This window comes from Nyctibius grandis, chromosome 2 (assembly GCF_013368605.1).
Source record: "Nyctibius grandis isolate bNycGra1 chromosome 2, bNycGra1.pri, whole genome shotgun sequence".
In the NCBI taxonomy this organism is placed as follows: domain Eukaryota; kingdom Metazoa; phylum Chordata; class Aves; order Nyctibiiformes; family Nyctibiidae; genus Nyctibius; species Nyctibius grandis.
The window spans coordinates 52,481,740-52,500,503 of NC_090659.1; the positions used below are offsets into that span (position 1 = coordinate 52,481,740).

General features: G+C 45.7%; 1 protein-coding gene across 3 annotated transcripts in view; it reads right to left on the reverse strand.

Annotated features, from left to right (window-relative positions):
* The window catches only part of TBC1D8 (TBC1 domain family member 8), a 55,307-nt gene extending 41,267 nt beyond the window's left edge, over positions 1 to 14,040 (reverse strand). For all 3 annotated transcript variants that reach the window (XM_068419532.1, XM_068419525.1, XM_068419517.1), the window contains exon 1: positions 13,893 to 14,040. In XM_068419532.1, coding sequence (XP_068275633.1) covers positions 13,893 to 14,019 — 127 coding nt within the window. In that variant the 5' untranslated portion in view covers positions 14,020 to 14,040. The remainder of the gene's footprint in view (positions 1 to 13,892) is intronic.
* Between the last annotated feature and the right edge of the window lie 4,724 nt (positions 14,041 to 18,764).

The following is an 18,764-nucleotide window of genomic DNA, read 5'->3' on the forward strand; positions in this document are numbered from 1 at the left end:
ATTAAGTATTCTTATAGCAAAAAACCCCAAAAACACCCAAACAAACAAGCCAACCACCACAATCTCAAAATCTCTTGCTGGAAATTAATCCTGCTCCCTGGAACATAGAGAGTAATTGGCCATAAACATTTTTTATGGTAATGCTTGGCATACTGAAAAAGTATCATCATAGTTGCCCACATTTTAATGATTTCTCTTTTTCTAAAGAAACCCCCATCACCTCATCTCGTCCTTATGGGTCATATTTTTCAAACAGCTCATTGTTCTTGAACTTAAACTGGAATCTCTCCACTTTATCTTTAAGCATGACACTCCAAACTGGACATGATGCTCACTACCAGTAAGGTCTCATCTGTAAGAGTGGAAAATCACCTCCTGTATCTTGTGTACACACCACTACAGCCAAGAAAGCTTGCAGCAGTATCCCACTGTAAATCAGCACTTGACATAAATACAGGCAAGCTCCTTTTGGAGAGCTGGAGCAATTGCTGCCCCCAAAAAAGATTTTCCAGTCTGGAAGCCAGCTGGAGCTGTTGGCCTTTCCCGTTACCCACTCCCCACCACCGCAGAAGGCAGAACCAAGCTATGCATGAAAAAGTTATTCAAATGCCATGATCTGCAAGCTGGCATATTAAAGTAACTCAGAATTGGTTTATGTCACCTACAAATAGCATTTCAGGAGTAGCTTTATATCCAATTCCTCTACACTGTATGTCCTGCAGAGATATGACCTCCTATGGAGAGGGATGGCAGACAGCGAGGAATGGCTTTACCATGTTTGCTTAAGCCACTGGAGTATCCAGGAAGTTTTCTGCAATGCTACATTTTCCCTTTGCACATTTAATTTTTCCAACCTGTTGTATTTTTGTTCCTTCACCATTAACCCAACATAAAAAGAACTATTCTCAACCTCCAAAAGTTTTGCCAGCCCTTGGCACCACATGCAGTTTGTATAATTGCATTCTCCAGTCCACCACCTAAGTGATTAATGGAAACAATAAAATGATACCTACAAAGTCCTCATTTGAAATGCCTTCTCACTTGGACAACAAACCACGGGTAATTAATTTGAATACAGCACAACAAAGCAGCAGTGTAACCACTTTCTGGTCTAGGAGGTGTAAGCAGCTCACATGGAATAGCATCAAAAACCTTCCGAGAGTGAAGAAAATTACATCAAATACTTCCTCCTTGCATTCACACACACCGTTGATGATGCTTTCAAAGCCAAGCAGAAGTTGGACACAATATGTTTTAAAACTGTATTCAGCACCAGTTTGCTTCTCATCTATATACATGTCCAGATATAACACCCATCTATTTAAATTAAGACCTGAATTTGGAAACCAATAATACGTATAATATCAGAAAACGCTAAATGCTCTCCTGAAACTGTAAGAAAAAGACACAAAAATTCATCCAAGTATAAAAGGTAGCAAATTATCTGTGCTTACAGAAAACAGAGCAGCAACTCCAATGCGTGGTCTTCAAAATAGCTGGATTAAAGCCACTAAGATAGTATCAAATGATGCAGAGAACAAAAGTAGGGTTTAACTTTCAAATTTCAAAATACTTGAGACATTACAAGAAATAGAAAGAAGAAGAAACTTATGAAGTGCTGTGCATGTTTTCCCCTGATGACAGATCTAGGAAAAAGATTTCTTTTTCATTTCACTAAAGTCATGGAAAAAAGTCAACTAACAGTAAGTGCTACCCAAATCCCAAGAGAATGCTTAATGAACACCTGATTTATGAAATACTTTTTTTTTCAGAAATTATGAAAAAAAACCACATGAAAGCACAGAAGTAGCTGCAAAATTTTGTTTTTAATTCTTAGCCTGTGCAAAATTAATTCCTTTTTCTGTTCCTGAATAACTGACCAGAAAAACCAATTCCTCTTCTCACTGTTTACTTCTGCTTACAACTTCCATTTTGCTTACCAACTATTCAAAAGTTTCCTCCTTCAACTGTGCAAAGAAAAAAATCACCTCCCTTGTCTAAACTACCCATAGCTAAAACATTAACTAAGGACGACAAAGAGAAGCCAAGACTAATAATCAAAGAGAAGAAAAAGAGCGTGGGCAACAGGACACCTGAGAGAATAAAGCCCAAGAATCCCAGCCGTGTGCCGGCAGTCCCTGCAAGGGCTTCACAAGGGCGCTGGACCCCACGCCTCCATCACCTGGAGCCAGTGCTGTGGCTGACGGGGGTCCCATCCTGTCCTTTGCCGGGGGGTCGTGTGGTGGGGTCACTCCAGAAGTGACACGAGGACAGCAGGGAGGGGGAATAAAAGCGAGTACTGCTAAAGCCAAGCCTGTCAGAGCAGCAGCCTTGTTCGGCAGGACTCCGGGACTGTGGTTTAGCACTGGTGCCTCTGCAGTGGTTCAGCTGCACGTGAAGCTGATGCTTAAGTGCCAAAAAATAAAGGAGAGAGTGACAGAGGCAGGGAGGGAAGAAAAAGGGAATTGCTAATAATTACATTTGCAGGAGCATGAAAAGGATTAAACACTAATAAACACACCCAAGCCTAATATGACAGTTTAATTGAAACTGAAGTAGCATGAAAATTATGAAAACTAGAGGCAAAATTTTTCCCATGTGAGTTGCCTCGTACGCATTTGGGGTAACTTTCGAATTTCAACACTTGTGCCGTGCTTCCCACTGACGCATGAAAAATAAACAACCTAAAAACCCCTGAACAAACAAACAAGAAACTTTACACAGTACACTGATTTTGAAACATGCTTTGAAAAATAGCTAGTGAGCAAGCACCTTTCTAATAAAATGTCCTAACAGCTTGTTCCATTGAAGAGTCTCTTATAAAAAAAGGTCTGTTTATAAAATAAAAAGGTCTCTGGCTCACATGTTGATGCATTAGCATGCCTTCAGTTAGGATGCAGCAGACATCACCTCTATCACAGGCAACAGTGAAACCATTTGTACCTATAGGTCAGTAAAAAATTAAAAGAAAACAGAAGCAGAGGGGGAAAAGAGAGAAGAACTGTTACAATGGTTTCCTTCCCAAAATTCCCATCGTTTTGTGGGTTTGTGTTTTGGTTTTGTTTTTTTTTTTTTACTCTAGGTGGGACAAGATTTTGGGGAGGAACTTAAAATCCACAGTACCTCTTTCCCTTTAACAAGTCACTCCACCAACTTCTTGTCCAAGAGGCAGAAGCGTTTCAGGAAGGCAGATAACTGTACCGTAACTGCACCAAGGAACCTTGCAAACGTAGGTTTGCAAAGCCTTCTGCTAAAGACCACTGACAGAACATGCCAGGTTCCTCAAAAGGCACAAGTTTTCTCATGCAGAAAGAATAATCCCAGGCTAAAATCCATACACAAGTTTCAGGTATAATGTATACCTCTGACAAATATGGAGGAGAGGACAGAAGAGGGGAAAAGGAGACACTTCTACTGAAATTATATGCTTCTCCTCAATAAATCTGATTACTTTAGCTGTAAGGTAGATTTCAGGTAGAGGGAACACCTATCTATATTTTTTCAGAATTAAGTCTATAAAACAAATCTGGAAAACTCGCTACAAATCCCACACTTTACTTGGTAGTTTTTATTTCACTGAAACATCTACTTTTATGCATATTTTATTGCTTCAATACTGGAAATGGGAATATCTCAAAGTAAAACAAATGTTGTACTTCTAATTGCAGATTTATTTTTATCAAACTTACATGTGCATTATGGTTACAATACCACAAATAAACTCAAGTATGAAAATTAGCACAGAATCGTTTCAAGTTCTGCAACAGGTAGGGAGTGTCTCCCTTTTACAGAGGTCAATCTGTAACCAAATGGGACATCATGCACAACGAACTTGTTGAGCATTTCTTACAGAAAACAAAAAAGTCAAGGATACTTTGAACTATCACAAGGGCACCACTCTTCATCTTCAAACACACGGTTCCTTATGCGCCCCCAGAAAGATAAAAGATCCCATTACAGGTTATCCTGTGTCATGCTCGTAACTAATCTAGAAAAAGGAACATGTTTACAATAAGTTAATCTAATACCAATTTCTACTAAACATACTGTATCTTCCAAAGTAAAGAATGCAAGCTCCTTTCCCAGATCGGTGTTAATTATCCACGTGGTATTTTAAAAATTCTTTTAAACTTCTGAGACACTGGACAGTGGATGACTAAAGCTGAACTCTAAAAACTAAAAACTGGAACTGAAAACCTATCTTATTTCCATCTTTTAGGACAATACTCAACAGACAGTCCAAGGCACTAACAATTATGCCTGGCTCAACAGCACATGAAATAAGGCACCTTCTACATAGAGCAAGATGATTTCTGCTTACCTCCATCATATCTTAAAGGTCTGAGAGGGAAATTTTTCAGAACTACTCAAATGCCTTCCCATAAATGGGGTGGTCACTTCAGTAGCTAAGCCATGCTGCAAGGCAGAGAGACTTGGACTGATCACTTAGGAGTCTGGGACCAATAAATTAATAAAATCCTCAAAAAAGAAAACAAAAAAGCAAAAGGCCAAAGCTGCTACAGCTTTTTTTTGGGTGAAAAAAAAAGCAGAGTTAAATCTACGTCTAAGTGACAAGGAAGCCTGCAGTACCACAATACTGATTAACGCTACCCTTATAGTTTTACTTTGTTTTTAAATAAGACATCTGGTCCCCACAGCCAGGATCTTTTGTTCAACACAAACTCATAAATTCATTACAAAGAGGGAAGTGAAGGTCAATGTAGTTCAAAGAGGCAATAACATGTGGTATCTGCAATTAGTTGCTAAGAAATTCTGACAGCAGTTTTAAAAGCTGGGGAGCAGCGGGTTGGATGCCAGGCACAGGCACAAAGAGGTACCTCTTCCCACCCATGTGCCACAGCCCTAAACCTCCCAAATCAAGCGCTTACACCCACTCTCCCAAAACCAAAGGGGTCACACAGAAGACAGAGTCCAGTCTGTGTCTCCAGCATCCTGGGGAACAGCTTTAGCCACTCTACAAGCAACGCAACTACTGCAGAAATTCGAAGCAGAGAGAAAACTGTCCTTCCGCTTCTTGGTCTACTCGAAAAAAAAAAAAAAGACTTGATGTTTCCATTGCACCTGAGATAAGCACAGCTGGACAGATGTGCAAGAAGGCCTGCCTTAAGAATATCTGCCAAATCGAGCCCTTCGAGAAAACAGGCAGAGGAACCCCACCACAGTACCCAAACCGATTTGCCAAGGTGCTCAGCTCCTCCAAAACTGAGGCTGCTCTCAGCCGCAGGCACCTGGCACTTAGAGTCATAGAATTGTTTTGGTTGGAAAGGACCCTTGAGCTCATCAAGTCCAACCATTAACCTAACACTGCCAAGTCCACCACTAAACCATATCCCTAAGCACCACATCTACACATCTTTTAAATACCCCCAGGGATAGTGACTCCACCGCTTCCCTGGGCAGCCTGTTCCAATGTTTGATAACCCTTTCCGTGAAGAAGGTCAGAAGAGCAGTGGCACTGCGCCGTCTCCAGTGACTGCAGTGATGCTCTGTGGCTGATCTGCAGGGCCTGGCAGAAGGGCAGCTGGTGGCTACGCTTACCTGGATCATGCCAAAGCCTTGTTTTAAATACTCGTACCTTTTTTTTTCAGTAAGGCTAGGTTATTTTTGTAAGACAAAGCCACCAAATTGAAGGATTTATGATTGCAGCCACAGCCCAGCATCCCGTCAGGCTCCCACTCCCGAACAAAGCCATGAAGCATAAAGCATGCCTCTGAATTCATCCTCACTGCTGCTTTTTGCTGCTGCTGCTGCTCCTCCATCAGAAAGCTGGGAGCAGAAAGAAAAACAAGCCCAGGAAGCAAAAGCAGCAGTCTGACAAAGCGAATACTTCACCTGAAAGGAGAAATCTCGTCCTGGGAAGTGGAAGGGGTAACAGTACAGGTTGCTTCCCAGAGGATGTAGTTGCACAAGGAGCAGTAACAGCTGCAAAAAGCACTCCAAGCTGTTCAAGCACGCGAACTGGGAGAAAAGAGCAAATCAAACAATTCAGATGATCATAAAAATAAAGTTGGGGGTTTTTTTTAGGACAGTGAAATTGAACTAACAACTTCAATACAAAAGAATTAGTCTCAGCTCTTTGAGGCGGAGAAGCACACCATACCCTGAATCCTAATTATACTTCTTCACATAGTTTCCTCCATCTCGAAATGATTTGCAAACAATTCAGAGTCTCACAATAGCCATGGTGGGCAGCAATTAGCCTCGCTAGAGGAGGCCAGCAACCGGCTGAATGAGCAGCCCACCACCAGGCAGCAGAACCAGAAGGGACACCTGGATGTCCCCGTTCCCCAGCCCCACATCATCCCTGTGCTCCAGCTGGAGCAGAAAGGTGGTTTTCACACCAATCAGAATAAGCTCAGCCTGTCAAAAGGGCACTCCCAGGACAGCACCAAATAGCAGGGGTTACTCCCCTGGCTCTGCAAGGCATCTCCAAAGCTCTCCCTAGGAGCTATGTCCTTGCTGAGAGAGGGATGGAGAGGTTATGAAGCTGGCTGACAGCTGGCCTCAACCATCCCACCATGTAGGAGACCTAACTGTTGATCACAACCCCGGTGCTGGTCCAAGGTGAGACCCAGAGCTCAGACGCACTGAGGAACACCCCTGTCTTCATCCTCACCTCTTACAGCCCAGCCAGAGAGTGCTGCTCATCCCGCACTGGGTTTTATAGGCTAGGGCAGAGGCTTTCGAGCTGCACCAAGGTAGGACACAGCCCAGCTTCTGCTGGCCAGTGGTGACTTCCAGCAAAAACGTTTGGGGATGTCTCTAGGTCTTTCATGCCACCTTGATTTGACTTCTCTAAAAGTTCAAAACTCAGATGGTTAACGGGTTGTGACTTTCACTCAGGCCTCCCTAAAATCCATGTTTTTGCTGGATAAGAGCCCCGTCAGTTATGCAAGGCACTAACAACAGCGGCTCAACATCTTGGTGTTACACCAGCCACACTGTCTTCACTGAATTCTGCAAAATTATATAAACAGGTTTTGACACAATACAGCACCCATGAGAGAGTATTTCTTATTAGGCTTCCCTCACCAAAAAAAAAAGTTGCAGAACATATTTGGGCAAGTACATAAGAAAAAGGATAAAGGAGGACTCATGCAAGGGCTGAAGGAAGGCTGTGTTTCCTTTGTAACGATAAGGGCTCACCACACATGAAGATAAGCACAGACAACATTAGATTTCAGCGTACAGACCTAACGCTGGAAGCATTTATGCATCCGGGGAAATAACAACATTCAAGCCCTTCCATTGCTTCCAACATGGGCTTTGCCAGATCAAACACTGTCACTAGGTAAATTGGGGTTTGTTGATTTGTTTGGGTTTTTTTTCAGTCTGGCATGTAGAAATGAATTGAAACAAATTGTTTAATCATTATTCCTCAGTCTCAGTGCTCCGAGGAGGCTGGACATGAGAAATGAGGAGAGTCTGGGCATTTCACTGCAGAGGTCAGTGTCCCGTGGTCCCCATGACTCCCGTATCCCTGGATGTGATGCTGACATCTTGCTCCGGCATCGGACCACTGCACGGGTATGGAAAGACCACAGCGGGGAAAAAGAAGCGAGCTGAGCCGTGCACCCACTCTCCTGGGGTGCCAAAAAGAGCACCGCAGCCCCCAGGGGCACTGGTTATTTCTCCTCGCCCTCGCTTCCCCATGGGCTGTTTCCCCAGGTGGGCACGCTGCCATGGCAGGGCTCTCCCAGCTGCTTATCTCAGTCCTTTGCCACCAGTCCGGGTCAGGCCAAGCCTATTTTTATAGCCCCGAAGGCTGCGGAGGCAAATGCTTCGATTCTCACGTTACAAGCGAAAATACCTGAAACTGTTTTCCACCTGAACACAGACGAGAAGGTGGGACACACGAGCTGCTGCTGCAGTCCCGCAAATTACCTGGACACGAGACACTCCTTGGGGCAATATAAGTCCTTCTCATTTTTGGTGGGTGCTGTAAATAATGCTGAAGAGACTAATCTAGCATTACTTAAACTCTGCCACCACAGACATGCTCAATTATTTTATAAGGAAGATGTTTTTTTACGATGAGGGTGGTGACACACTGGAACAGGTTGCCCAGATGCGGATGCCCCATCGTTGTTAAGTGTTCAAGGCCAGGCTGGATGGGGCTTTGAGCAACCTGGTCTAGTGAAAGATGTCCCTGCCCACGACAGAGAAGCTGGACTAGATAATCTTTGAAGGTCCCTTCCAACCCAAACCATTCTGTGATTTTCCTCCCTTTTTTGGTGCCGTTTGGCTTCCACAACACAAAAATAAAAAGCCGTCGTAGCTGTTCACTGGATGACAGTGTTGTGCAGGCTGGTGGTCAGTCTCTGAGCAGACACCACCCAGACCCCTCTCTCCATGCACAGGTACATCCTCACCTTTAATATTAGTATTTAACATAACGTTAGCATTTCAACACAAGCAGCTGTGTTCCACCTTACCCATCTCAGCTGTGCCTTAGGAGCAGGAAACCCACCCCAGAAAGGCAAGCAGAGGGAGCCAGAGCGGCACACAGAGCTCGGGAGGCTTGGGGGGTCAGGAATTCGGGGTGCAGGAATTCAGGGTGCCCGGCTTGGCAGGTAGGAGCCTGGCCCTCCCGCTGCTGTCCCTCCTTCCAGCTCATGCCTCCCGGCCAAACGCTCTGACGGAGAAGCCACCCTCTTGGGAAAGAGCTTAGAAGCATGCATTCTCCTTAAAAAATGTTACAGTAAAATAAAGACCAAAAAAAAATAAAAATAAAAGGGGAAAAAACCCTGCTGGTTTGAATTCCAGCCGTGGGCAAGGCTAGATAACATTTTGATGAGAGTCCAAGCTTTCAGTAAAGTATTTGGACTTCCCCCTCTCCTTGTGCAAGGCTTCAGAGAGCTCTTCCTTAAGAAAACAAAACCATGAATACAGACAGTGAGCACTACCAATATCCTTTATTAACATAATTATTGTGGCGTCTTGCTCTCCTCAATCTGCTGCATTAAAAATAAAGGCTTTTTTTTTTTTTTTTAATAAATTAGAGCTCAGATTGAGCCTTTATCTATCAGTAGCTTGTTTTGGTATCTTGGAACATATTTTAAGACAAAACAGGCAAGCTGTTTTGAAGACTGTATCGGGACAGATCTTTTAATATGCTACTCATTTTGCTTTTCACCCCTCCAAAAGGTAAAGAAGTTTACACGGATACCCATTGGCATTCTCTACTAAAAATCCAAGTCTTCACCACATTTTTGACCCTCTCCTGCTACAATGTAATGAACAGGGGCAATCTACATGGATTCCCCATCTGAGTAGTGGGAACCCTCAACCTCTGCGGTCCCCTCGCTGCCTTTCTCTGAAATAGACTCTGTTATGATATTATTTACCCAGGCCTCGGGAGATGCACAGGGCTACTAAACAGATGATGTATTTACGATGATTACAGTACTGTTTGGCCTGGAAAACATGAAAGAACAGCAAAAGCTCTTTTGGTTTTTAATTTCCAGAGAAGGAACATAGAGTTTATCATAGCCATTTTTCTGTATGCATTAAAAAATTAAAATCCAGGTAAGGGGAAAATAAGGAAGAGAGATCTTATCATGTAACTAGTCAGATTTCCACTCACAACCAAGAGGTGCTTTATAGATCATTTTGAAAGCTATCACCCTGCAAGAATTTTATTTAAAAGACAACATAAAATCCTAAGATGGGAGTTTACTTCAATTGCTGGCATACAGGTCAAGGAAGGGTATTTATCGTGCCTACCACATTTATTTTCATTAAAGGAATAAGGTTCAGATTCATATACAGAACATGCTCCTTTTTGTCAGTGTATTACCTTATATTTAAAGCTGTGAACCTAAAGGTTTATATGAGCTGAAGGAGAAATTAATTTCTTTTCAAAATGTTCATCCTCTGTGAGCTGCAAACAATGTAAGACCACATTCAGCTTGGAAAGTGCCCTGAGCTGAAATGGAGGCTGGAAGAATAGTAAGGGGAAGTATCATAGCTAAATTAAAAACATGGGTAAAACAGGAACAAAACATAATCTTTTATTGATCTACTTCAAGCAAGAAGTTAAAGCAGCACTGTTCCTCAAAAAGTAAAGACAAAAAGCTGCTTGAAACAAGAGTTCATTTCAAAGTTTTATTTAACCTTATTTACAAAAGGGAAAATTCACAAGTATTTAAAAGAATCCTAAGTGAGTTTTTATATACTAAGAGTGTGCAATGTGAAGTACTGTGTAAACAGCAACTGCAAAGCTACTGCTTGGGAAGACTGCAAACCTCAATCCAGTGCCCACGATGAAATCGTTCCCAACACCTCCTAGAACAAGCAGTTTTGCTGTCAAAATGCACAAAACTAATCTAATCAAACAGGAAGGTGAATGAAGCTTTCAACATCCCCTAATAAAAATGAAAGTAGTGATTCAATTACAAGCTAAACCACCTTGTACTATTCTACCATAAGGGATCTGACAGTATTTTTGACTACCAGTGGCATCTCAAGCTAATCATTAATATGTAACCTCAGAACCAAAGATATCAGCAAGTATCAAATCCAGCCAACTTTGACCTGTTAATCATGGCTACATCATGTCTTTTTGTAGGGACAGCAAAAGAGGCCTTCAATTAGGAAAAAAAAAAAAACAAACCCAGAACCAACAGAAACTGCTGAGCTAAATCATTCTTTAAAATCATCCATAACTTAGTTTAAAAATTAGTTATTAGTTAAAAAATTATAAATCTGTTTCTGTAAATTATTTCTAAAACATTACTAATTTCCTTCATAAGTCTCTGATCCAACAGAGTTCTCAAGTAGAGACTCAGGTGAAGTGGCAAGGTGAACATTTACTTGAAAAGCATATCCCTCAGGAAGGCAGAAACCAGAATGACACTGGTCAGGTAATGAAGAGTTAAACACAGCCGCCATCATGTTTTGTACCCGCTGTTGCAAGCCCAGTGTGCATTTGGCAACTGCCCTAGGACGCAAATTAAATAACAGTAGTAAATATAGTCTCTCTCTTACAAACATCTGCTCAGAGTCTGACTGAAACACAGTACTCAAAGAAAGAAACGTAGATAGGGAAGAAAAGCGCTTTTGTGCGAGAGATCTTCTCTAGTCCATCCTTCAGGAATTAAATCCACATAAAATACACCCTCCAGCTAACTTACTCTTATGTAATGGATAAAATGCCCTGGTAAGGAGAGAGAAGTGTCCTAGTAGAAAAAAAAAACATGCGAATATGAGAATAGGACCATAAAACAGATGTCCTCACGTAGGTTCAGTGCAAATACCACGTTGTAGCAGCACGCACAAGGGCAGCTCAGGCATTGCACCCTGCCACCCTGTTTAAAGCAAATTACATCACGGCTGGTCCGCTGCCCCATCTGCACTCTTTACTTATGAAATCTAGTCTCCTGGAGGTTTTGTTCTGCTGATCCCACATGGGTCTAACACAGCCTGAGGATACACAGCCTCCTCTTCCTCACGGGAGGAGCTGAGGGTCCCTTTTACCAGGGTACCTGCTTTCACGTACGGGATCTTCACATCTTTGAAACTTCTACCTTTCCATCAAACTTAACTGCTATCAGCCAAAGCTCAAGTTACTAAAGAGAAAAAAAAAAAACAGATATGGATATCGTTCTCACTTAAGCTTTGCTTCCGCAGTAAAACAAACAAAATTTTCTAACTTACAGCTCGGTAGACCATACTCTGAAATAAAGTAGTGCTTAACTGCCCTTTGTATCTGTCAGTTGGAAAAGGCAGGTACTAATAAAGTGTCTCTATAGTCACGTAAAGAAAGATTCAGGAGGTAAGCTTTGCACCAAAAGCAAACAGTTCACCAGCAAAGCCCAGCTGTTTCTCAGTACAGGTCTCCATTTCGCTCGTCCCAAGTAAAAACTGCGAAAAAAAATTAAGCTATCCGCCTAACGCCAGCTATGCTTAACGCTCCCCCACACTTGCTTTTTGGTTATAGGACTCTAATTTTTAAGCCCTTTTAAATACAAACATTTACAAATGGTTTAAGAGACTGTCAGAATTTAGTTTCCTTGGAAAACGTTGTATGAGACAGGAGCGGCTTTCCTTTGCCAGCCCAAAGAGATTTGTGCAAGCCCGTGCACTGTGGATTCAGCAAAATGATTCACCTGAAACTTAACCAGAGAGAAAAGCGGTTTGTTTGGTTTAAACTTGCAAAATTTCTGCCGTGGAAAACTCAGGCACGAGGAGTTAACATTTGTGGATCTGAACCTCATGATTGTCCTGGACCTAAATCAAGCAGCTGTAAACGGCTATTTTTAACTCTGAAAATTAAACCACATCATTCTTACAATCACAAAAGAGTGGCCTATGGCTTCCACACAGCGAGCAAAGGAAAATATGAGGGTAAACATTTGTTCAACTCGCTAGCAAAACTTCCATTAACCTTACCAGGGCTAGCATCTCATTAGTAATACACTGATAACATGGGACCTACCAAGTCACACTGAAGTTTTGTGCTCTTCATGACTTCACAGCTAGGACAAGCTCAGATTTAAAAAAAAAAAAAAACAACCAATGCAGAAAGCACTATTATCAAGTGGCAAGGGTCAATGGTTCACGAGCAAAAGGTTTTAATAAAATAAATATCAAACATGGTAATGTAGCTTCTTGAACTGCCTAGAAAATATTGACTTTGAAAACACATGAACATCCTTTCAGATATATAAACCACCACTAAAAAATCTGATTTTTAAAAGGTACAGAACAGCCTTACCTGCTTTTATGCAAGAATTACACTGTTAAACTGTATTATTTCTCCAAAGCAGTGTTTGTTTGAATTCAGTTTTTGATCCCTTTGAACCAAAAGTTTGGCCCAAATCCTCACTCAGTTACTCTACAAAGTCAACGCAGCGTAGAGCAACATCCTCGCCAGAGTTATTCACAGATCTATACTGTTGCGAGGGTAGAGCGTCATCCTTGTTCTTCATATATATCCGTCTCTACACGTACCACATGGATACAGCGTAGCTTACCTACAGCTACATAAGCGTAGTATCTTTAAGGCAAAAATAAGTCAGAATCCACTTTTCCACCACACTGAATTAACAACCCTCTCCCCTCAATGTATGTATCGGCCAAAAGTCAGAAGTCCTATAGGTATTTATATAACTCCCATTATACAAAGGAGGGGCGAGCCTCAGCGCAGGCAGCGGCCGGTCTGGGGGGCACAGGGGGCCCAGCCCAGCCGCGCTGCACCAACAGCCCCCCCGGCATCCCTCCACCTCCCGCCGCCGAGCCCAGGGACCTTCGCCCGGTCGCCGCTCGGGTCTCCGCGGGCTGCAGCCAGCCCTGCGCGGAGCGGGGCCGCCCCCGACTCCTCGGGGGCTCCCCCCAGCCAACTCCACCGGCACCGGGCCCCGGGGCGGCTTCTCCGCACCGCAGCTCACGGGGCCGAGCTTGCCCGTAGTCACGTTTAAGCAAGCCACCGGGAGGGCAGAGGGGGAAAATAAAAATAAAAGTGGCTTTAGCGGTGCTCAAGGCTACAGAAGCACAAAGCTACCCCCGAGGCAACTCGGGGGGAGCCGGGGCCGCCCCCACGGCCCAGCCGGCGGCAGCCTCCGCACCGCCCGCGGCGGGGGAGCCGCGATGCCCCAGGCCAGCGGCGCCCCCAGCCCGCCCCGTGCCTCCGCCCTCTCCGCTTCGCGCCATCCCCCGGGCCGAGCCGTGCCGTGCCGAGCCGAGCCGAGCCGGCCCGGCCAGGGGCCCCAGCGCGGGCCGAACAAAGAGGCCGCTCCCGCCTCCCGCAGCCCGCCCCGCCGGCGGGTCCCCCCGGCGCGGCCAAGTTCCCGCGGGGCAGAGCAGAGGCAGGGGGGACCCACCGCCCGGCCCGGCCCGGCGCCCCGCCGAGTCCCCGCACCACCAGGTACCCGTGAAGCGGCCGCCGCCGTCTCCGTGGCCCCGACGCCGCTGCAGGATGAAGTAGCCGCTGCTCTTCTGCGTGACCCACAGCTTGAGGGCGTTTTTCAGCAGCACCTCCTCGGGCTTCAGCCACATCTTTCCCCGGCTCGGAGTCTCTCTCCCTCTCCCACCCCCCGAGCCCGCCCGCCTGCCCCCCGCCGCGCGGCACCCCGGCTACCCAGGTCACATCGCCCCCCGCGGGCTGCGCGACGCCGGCTCCGGCTCCCTCCGCTCGGGCCCGGCCCGGGGAGGGGCCGAAGGCGGAGCCCGTGTGCGGGCCGCCCCTGCCGCGGAGCCGGGGGCTTTGCGCGGCGGAGGAGGTGGCGGCGGCGGCCGGTGTACACGCCGGCGGGACAGTTACGGCGGTGGCGGGGGGGACTGCGGCCGAGAGGGAGGGGGAGCGGGGAGGTTGGGCCTGGTTCTCCCTCTCGGGGATCCCATGGCGCCCCGGGCTCCTGCCATCGGCCCGGCAGCCGGGCGTACAGCAGCCCGGTGCCGGACGGCACCCGCAGTGCTCGGGGAAGGCACACGCCGTTCCCCTTGACAGCGGGGCTGGATCGGGCCCCCCGGCCTCCCCGGGCTGCGCAGACACTGCCGGCATGTGCCTCGTCGGTGCACACCGCCACCCGTGGGTCTGTGTCCCACGGCCTCCGCCGGCGGAGGAACGGGCGCATCGGCTTCAGCGGGGGGCGGTTCTGCTTCCCTGCCTTCTGCTAGAGCACAGCTTAAAGCATGAGCCCGCAGCTACTTGCTTTGATGTTTGAATGCCAGTGCTCGAAACTTCATCTCTCAACTGAAAAGTCAGGATCTTAATTTTACAGGTTTTTTTTTTTCATTTAAGAAATAATCAGGCGCTGCTTGGGGTTGAGCTGTCGGTGGGATCGTTTGTGAACTGCACAAAAGGTTACTGCTGCAGCACCTTACATTGGTAATCCTCTGACACTGTATTTTACGTTTTCATTAACCCAGACTGCCATTAAAACATGACCAGTGTACTTTCCCTCAGTCATATTCCACTTCCGATTAACAGCAAATGTTAAATAATGCTTTATAACCACTGCAGTAGCAAGCTGCTAAACCTCACACACTCTTCATCAGGATTAAAGACCCCAGTCACTGTGGGTTAAGTCATGTACTCGTAATTTGGGCAAAGATCCCCCTTGGTAGAGAATGTCCATTATGGAAGAAGACCTGAGCTTCACTTTACCAAGCTGAAGCCATTGTTCTGTGAGTTGTGAACTTCCCAACTCTTTGAAAGGGACTGATGCTGCAGTTGCGCTACTTAGCACAGCCAGCAGTAATTATTAAGTAGGATTTGGAAGGTGACCATGTGGACTGGTTTCCAGCTGCCAGTGGGAACATTTAGCAGGCAAAATTCTGTACTCAGCTGCAATCTAGTCAACACTGTGTGATCTTTGTTCTTTACAATTTCAGTGTAAAGCAATGATTTCATTTCCATACATAGAATGGAAGCATACTACTTGTCTGATATAAAAATAAAAGCTGTTTAAAGGAGGAGATGATGGACAACCACAAAACAATGTATTTAAAAATTAATCAGAGTGTAAGAAGGAGCTATTTAAAATGCTTCTTCAGGATAAAAATAGCTCAGAGGTTTCCCCTGCCCCCAAAACAATCCTGAAGACATGTAAGTCTTGAAATTTTAAATGCACAGTGAAGTGAGATGGTGAATATTTCTTCCCTTTTCAGATATTTGAATACGAATTTCTGTTACTGTTTTGGGAGCATTTTTTACATTCAACCTTGTTTTTTGGGCAGGCTGATTTGAGATGTAACTGAGTAGAGGTCCAAGCAGATTGCTGGCCTTTGGGGTGCTTTTGAGCTTGAGAGTTAGCGAAAGAGTAAAGCAGTTGGTTTCAGGATCTGGTGTCATGCACAGTCACCTCTGTTAATTCCATTTTGAGACATGCCTCTGGTTGAACCCCACCAACAGTACTCCTTCAAAATCATGGTCTTCGGAACCGCATCAAGGCTGGCCTGACAATCGTTCAATCAAAGTGGTATCATTCACGCTTTTTAAATAAGCAGCTTTTCCAATGCATGGAACTGGTGGAAGTAAACTAACAAAGAGCCTCTGAGAAAAGACTTCAAAGGGGAAAAAGGGGGATGGATGAGAAGAGGGAAAAACTGATCCAAGATGACAGAGTAAAACAACGCACTTTGTAATATATATTGTAATAAACACTTCACATCTACTGAAAGTAGGACTGTACTCCTTTCTCAACGTAGCGTTGCCTGTGGCATTCCCTGACATCCCGAGGAGGCTACAGAGAGGCGTTCGCTGTCAGAATGCCCGTGAGCGTTAGGATGCTACCACCCAACTCCCACCAGGCATCTCCTTTCCCATAGAAGTCAGCAGGACACATGAACCCACCGGAGCCACTTTGAGCGTGAAGCCGTTTGGCATGCACCATATCCCTCACGCCGCCAGGCCAGGTATTTTGAATGGTTCCTGGCCTTGGCTGCGGCACGGCTGAGGACCGTACACACACCCTTCCTGTGGCTCTTCTGCGCTGCTCCTAACCTCGGACACATGGGCAGCTGCAGGCATGAGGACGCAGTAACACAGCCGCTTCGGCACCAAAACAGGCGCCGATAACATTGAGGTCAAAAAGGCTTGCAGAAAGAAGTTGAACATGCTTTTTATATTATTTAACCAAAAATCAGCAAGGAAAAAACACCCCACACGTGTATGTCTCATCAGCAAATGGCACAGCCTCTCCTTGCTAACTAGAGAGCCTTTGGCAACAGCTAACGAAAGGTTTGCATTGAAGGAGAAAGTCCTGCGGCGATGCACTGGCTATTTCCACAGCCAGTATTTCAACAGGATTTGGATGATCTGAGGATCTTCTGAAATCTCCTGTGGGGCAACAGTTTTATAATGCTGGTGTCTAGAGAGGTAAGTAAAATCAGGGAGAACAGGAATTTAATAGGTTATTAGTCAAAAACCAGGGTGCTGTGAGAAGTTATACACCTTTTTATGTGTTCTCTGATACAGTCTAGAAAAGATAGCACTACCTTACTCAATTGCCGGAAGGTACTTAAGGTTAGTAGGCAGGAGAAAAATAGCTTTAGAAAAAATGAAGATGTATTTGAAAGGAAAGAGCTGAAAGAAAATGGGGTTTCTGGCCTTATGCCACCCTTAACATGCGCTCTGAAATGACTGTGTTTGGGTTATTTATGATGCTATGTATCTTTCCAAGATTTCAGTACCAAATAGCACAAGGCAGGGAGTCTACTGTTCGGAGTACGTTAGAGCACAGCATCACTCATACCTGGAATAAACAGCAGTTTCGTGGGGAGTGTCATAAACTGCAGAGACCCTGAGCATCCATCAGACGTAGTACAGGCTGCACAGGGCGCAGGAGGGAGGCACAGGGAAAACACAGAATCACAGAATGTTAGGGATTGGAAGGGACCTCGAAAGATCATCTAGTCCAATCCCCCTGCCGGAGCAGGATTACCTAGACCATATCACACAGGAACGCGTCCAGGCGGGTTTTGAATGTCTCCAGAGAAGGAGACTCCACAACCTCTCTGGGCAGCCTGTTCCAGTGTTTGGTCACCCTCACCGTAAAGAAGTTTTTCCTCATATTTATGCGGAACCTCCTGTGTTCCAGCTTGCACCCATTGCCCCTTGTCCTGTCAAGGGATGTCACTGAGAAGAGCCTGGCTCCATCCTCATGACACTTGCCCTTTCCATATTTATAAACATTAATGAGGTCACCCCTCAGTCTCCTCTTCTCCAAGCTAAAGAGACCCAGCTCCCTCAGCCTCTCCTCATAAGGGAGATGTTCCACTCCCTTAATCATCTTCGTGGCTCTGCGCTGGACTCTCTCTAGCAGTTCCCTGTCCTTCTTGAACTGAGGGGCCCAGAACTGGACACAATATTCCAGATGCGGCCTCACCAGGGCAGAGTAGAGGGGGAGGAGAACCTCTCTCGACCTGCTGACCACACCCCTTCTAATACACCCCAGGATGCCATTGGCCTTCTTGGCCACAAGGGCACACTGCTGGCTCATGGTCATCCTGCTGTCCACTAGGACCCCCAGGTCCCTTTCCCCTATGCTGCTCTCCAACAGGTCTGTCCCCAACTTGTACTGGTACATGGGGTTGTTCTTGCCCAGATGCAGGACTCTACACTTTCCCTTGTTATATTTCATTACATTTCTCCCCGCCCAACTCTCCAGCCTGTCCAGGTCCCTCTGAATGGCTGCGCAGCCTTCTGGTGTGTCAGCCACTCCTCCCAGTTTGGTGTCATCAGCGAACTTGCTGACAGTGCACTCTATTCCCTCATCCAAGTCATTAATGAATATATTGAATAGAACTGGTCCCAGTACCGACCCTTGTGGGACTCCGCTAGACACAGACCTCCAACTGGACTCTGTCCCATTGACCACCACTCTCTGGCTTCTTTTCTTCAGCCAGTTCACAATCCACCTCACTACCCGATCATCCAGACCACACTTCCTCAGTTTAGCTGCGAGGATGCTGTGGGAGACCGTGTCAAATGCTTTACTGAAATCGAGATAGACCACATCCACAGCTTTACCATCATCTATCCACCGGGTTACGTCCTCATAAAAGGCTATCAAGTTCGTTAAGCATGACTTCCCCTTGGTGAAGCCATGCTGAGTGCCCCTAATGATCCCCCTATCCTTGATGTGCCTAGAGACAGCACCAAGAACAAGTTGTTCCATCACCTTTCCGGGGATGGAGGTGAGGCTGACCGGTCTATAGTTACCCGGGTCCTCCTTCTTGCCCTTTTTGAAGACTGGAGTGACATTCGCTTTCCTCCAGTCCTCAGGCACCTCTCCCGT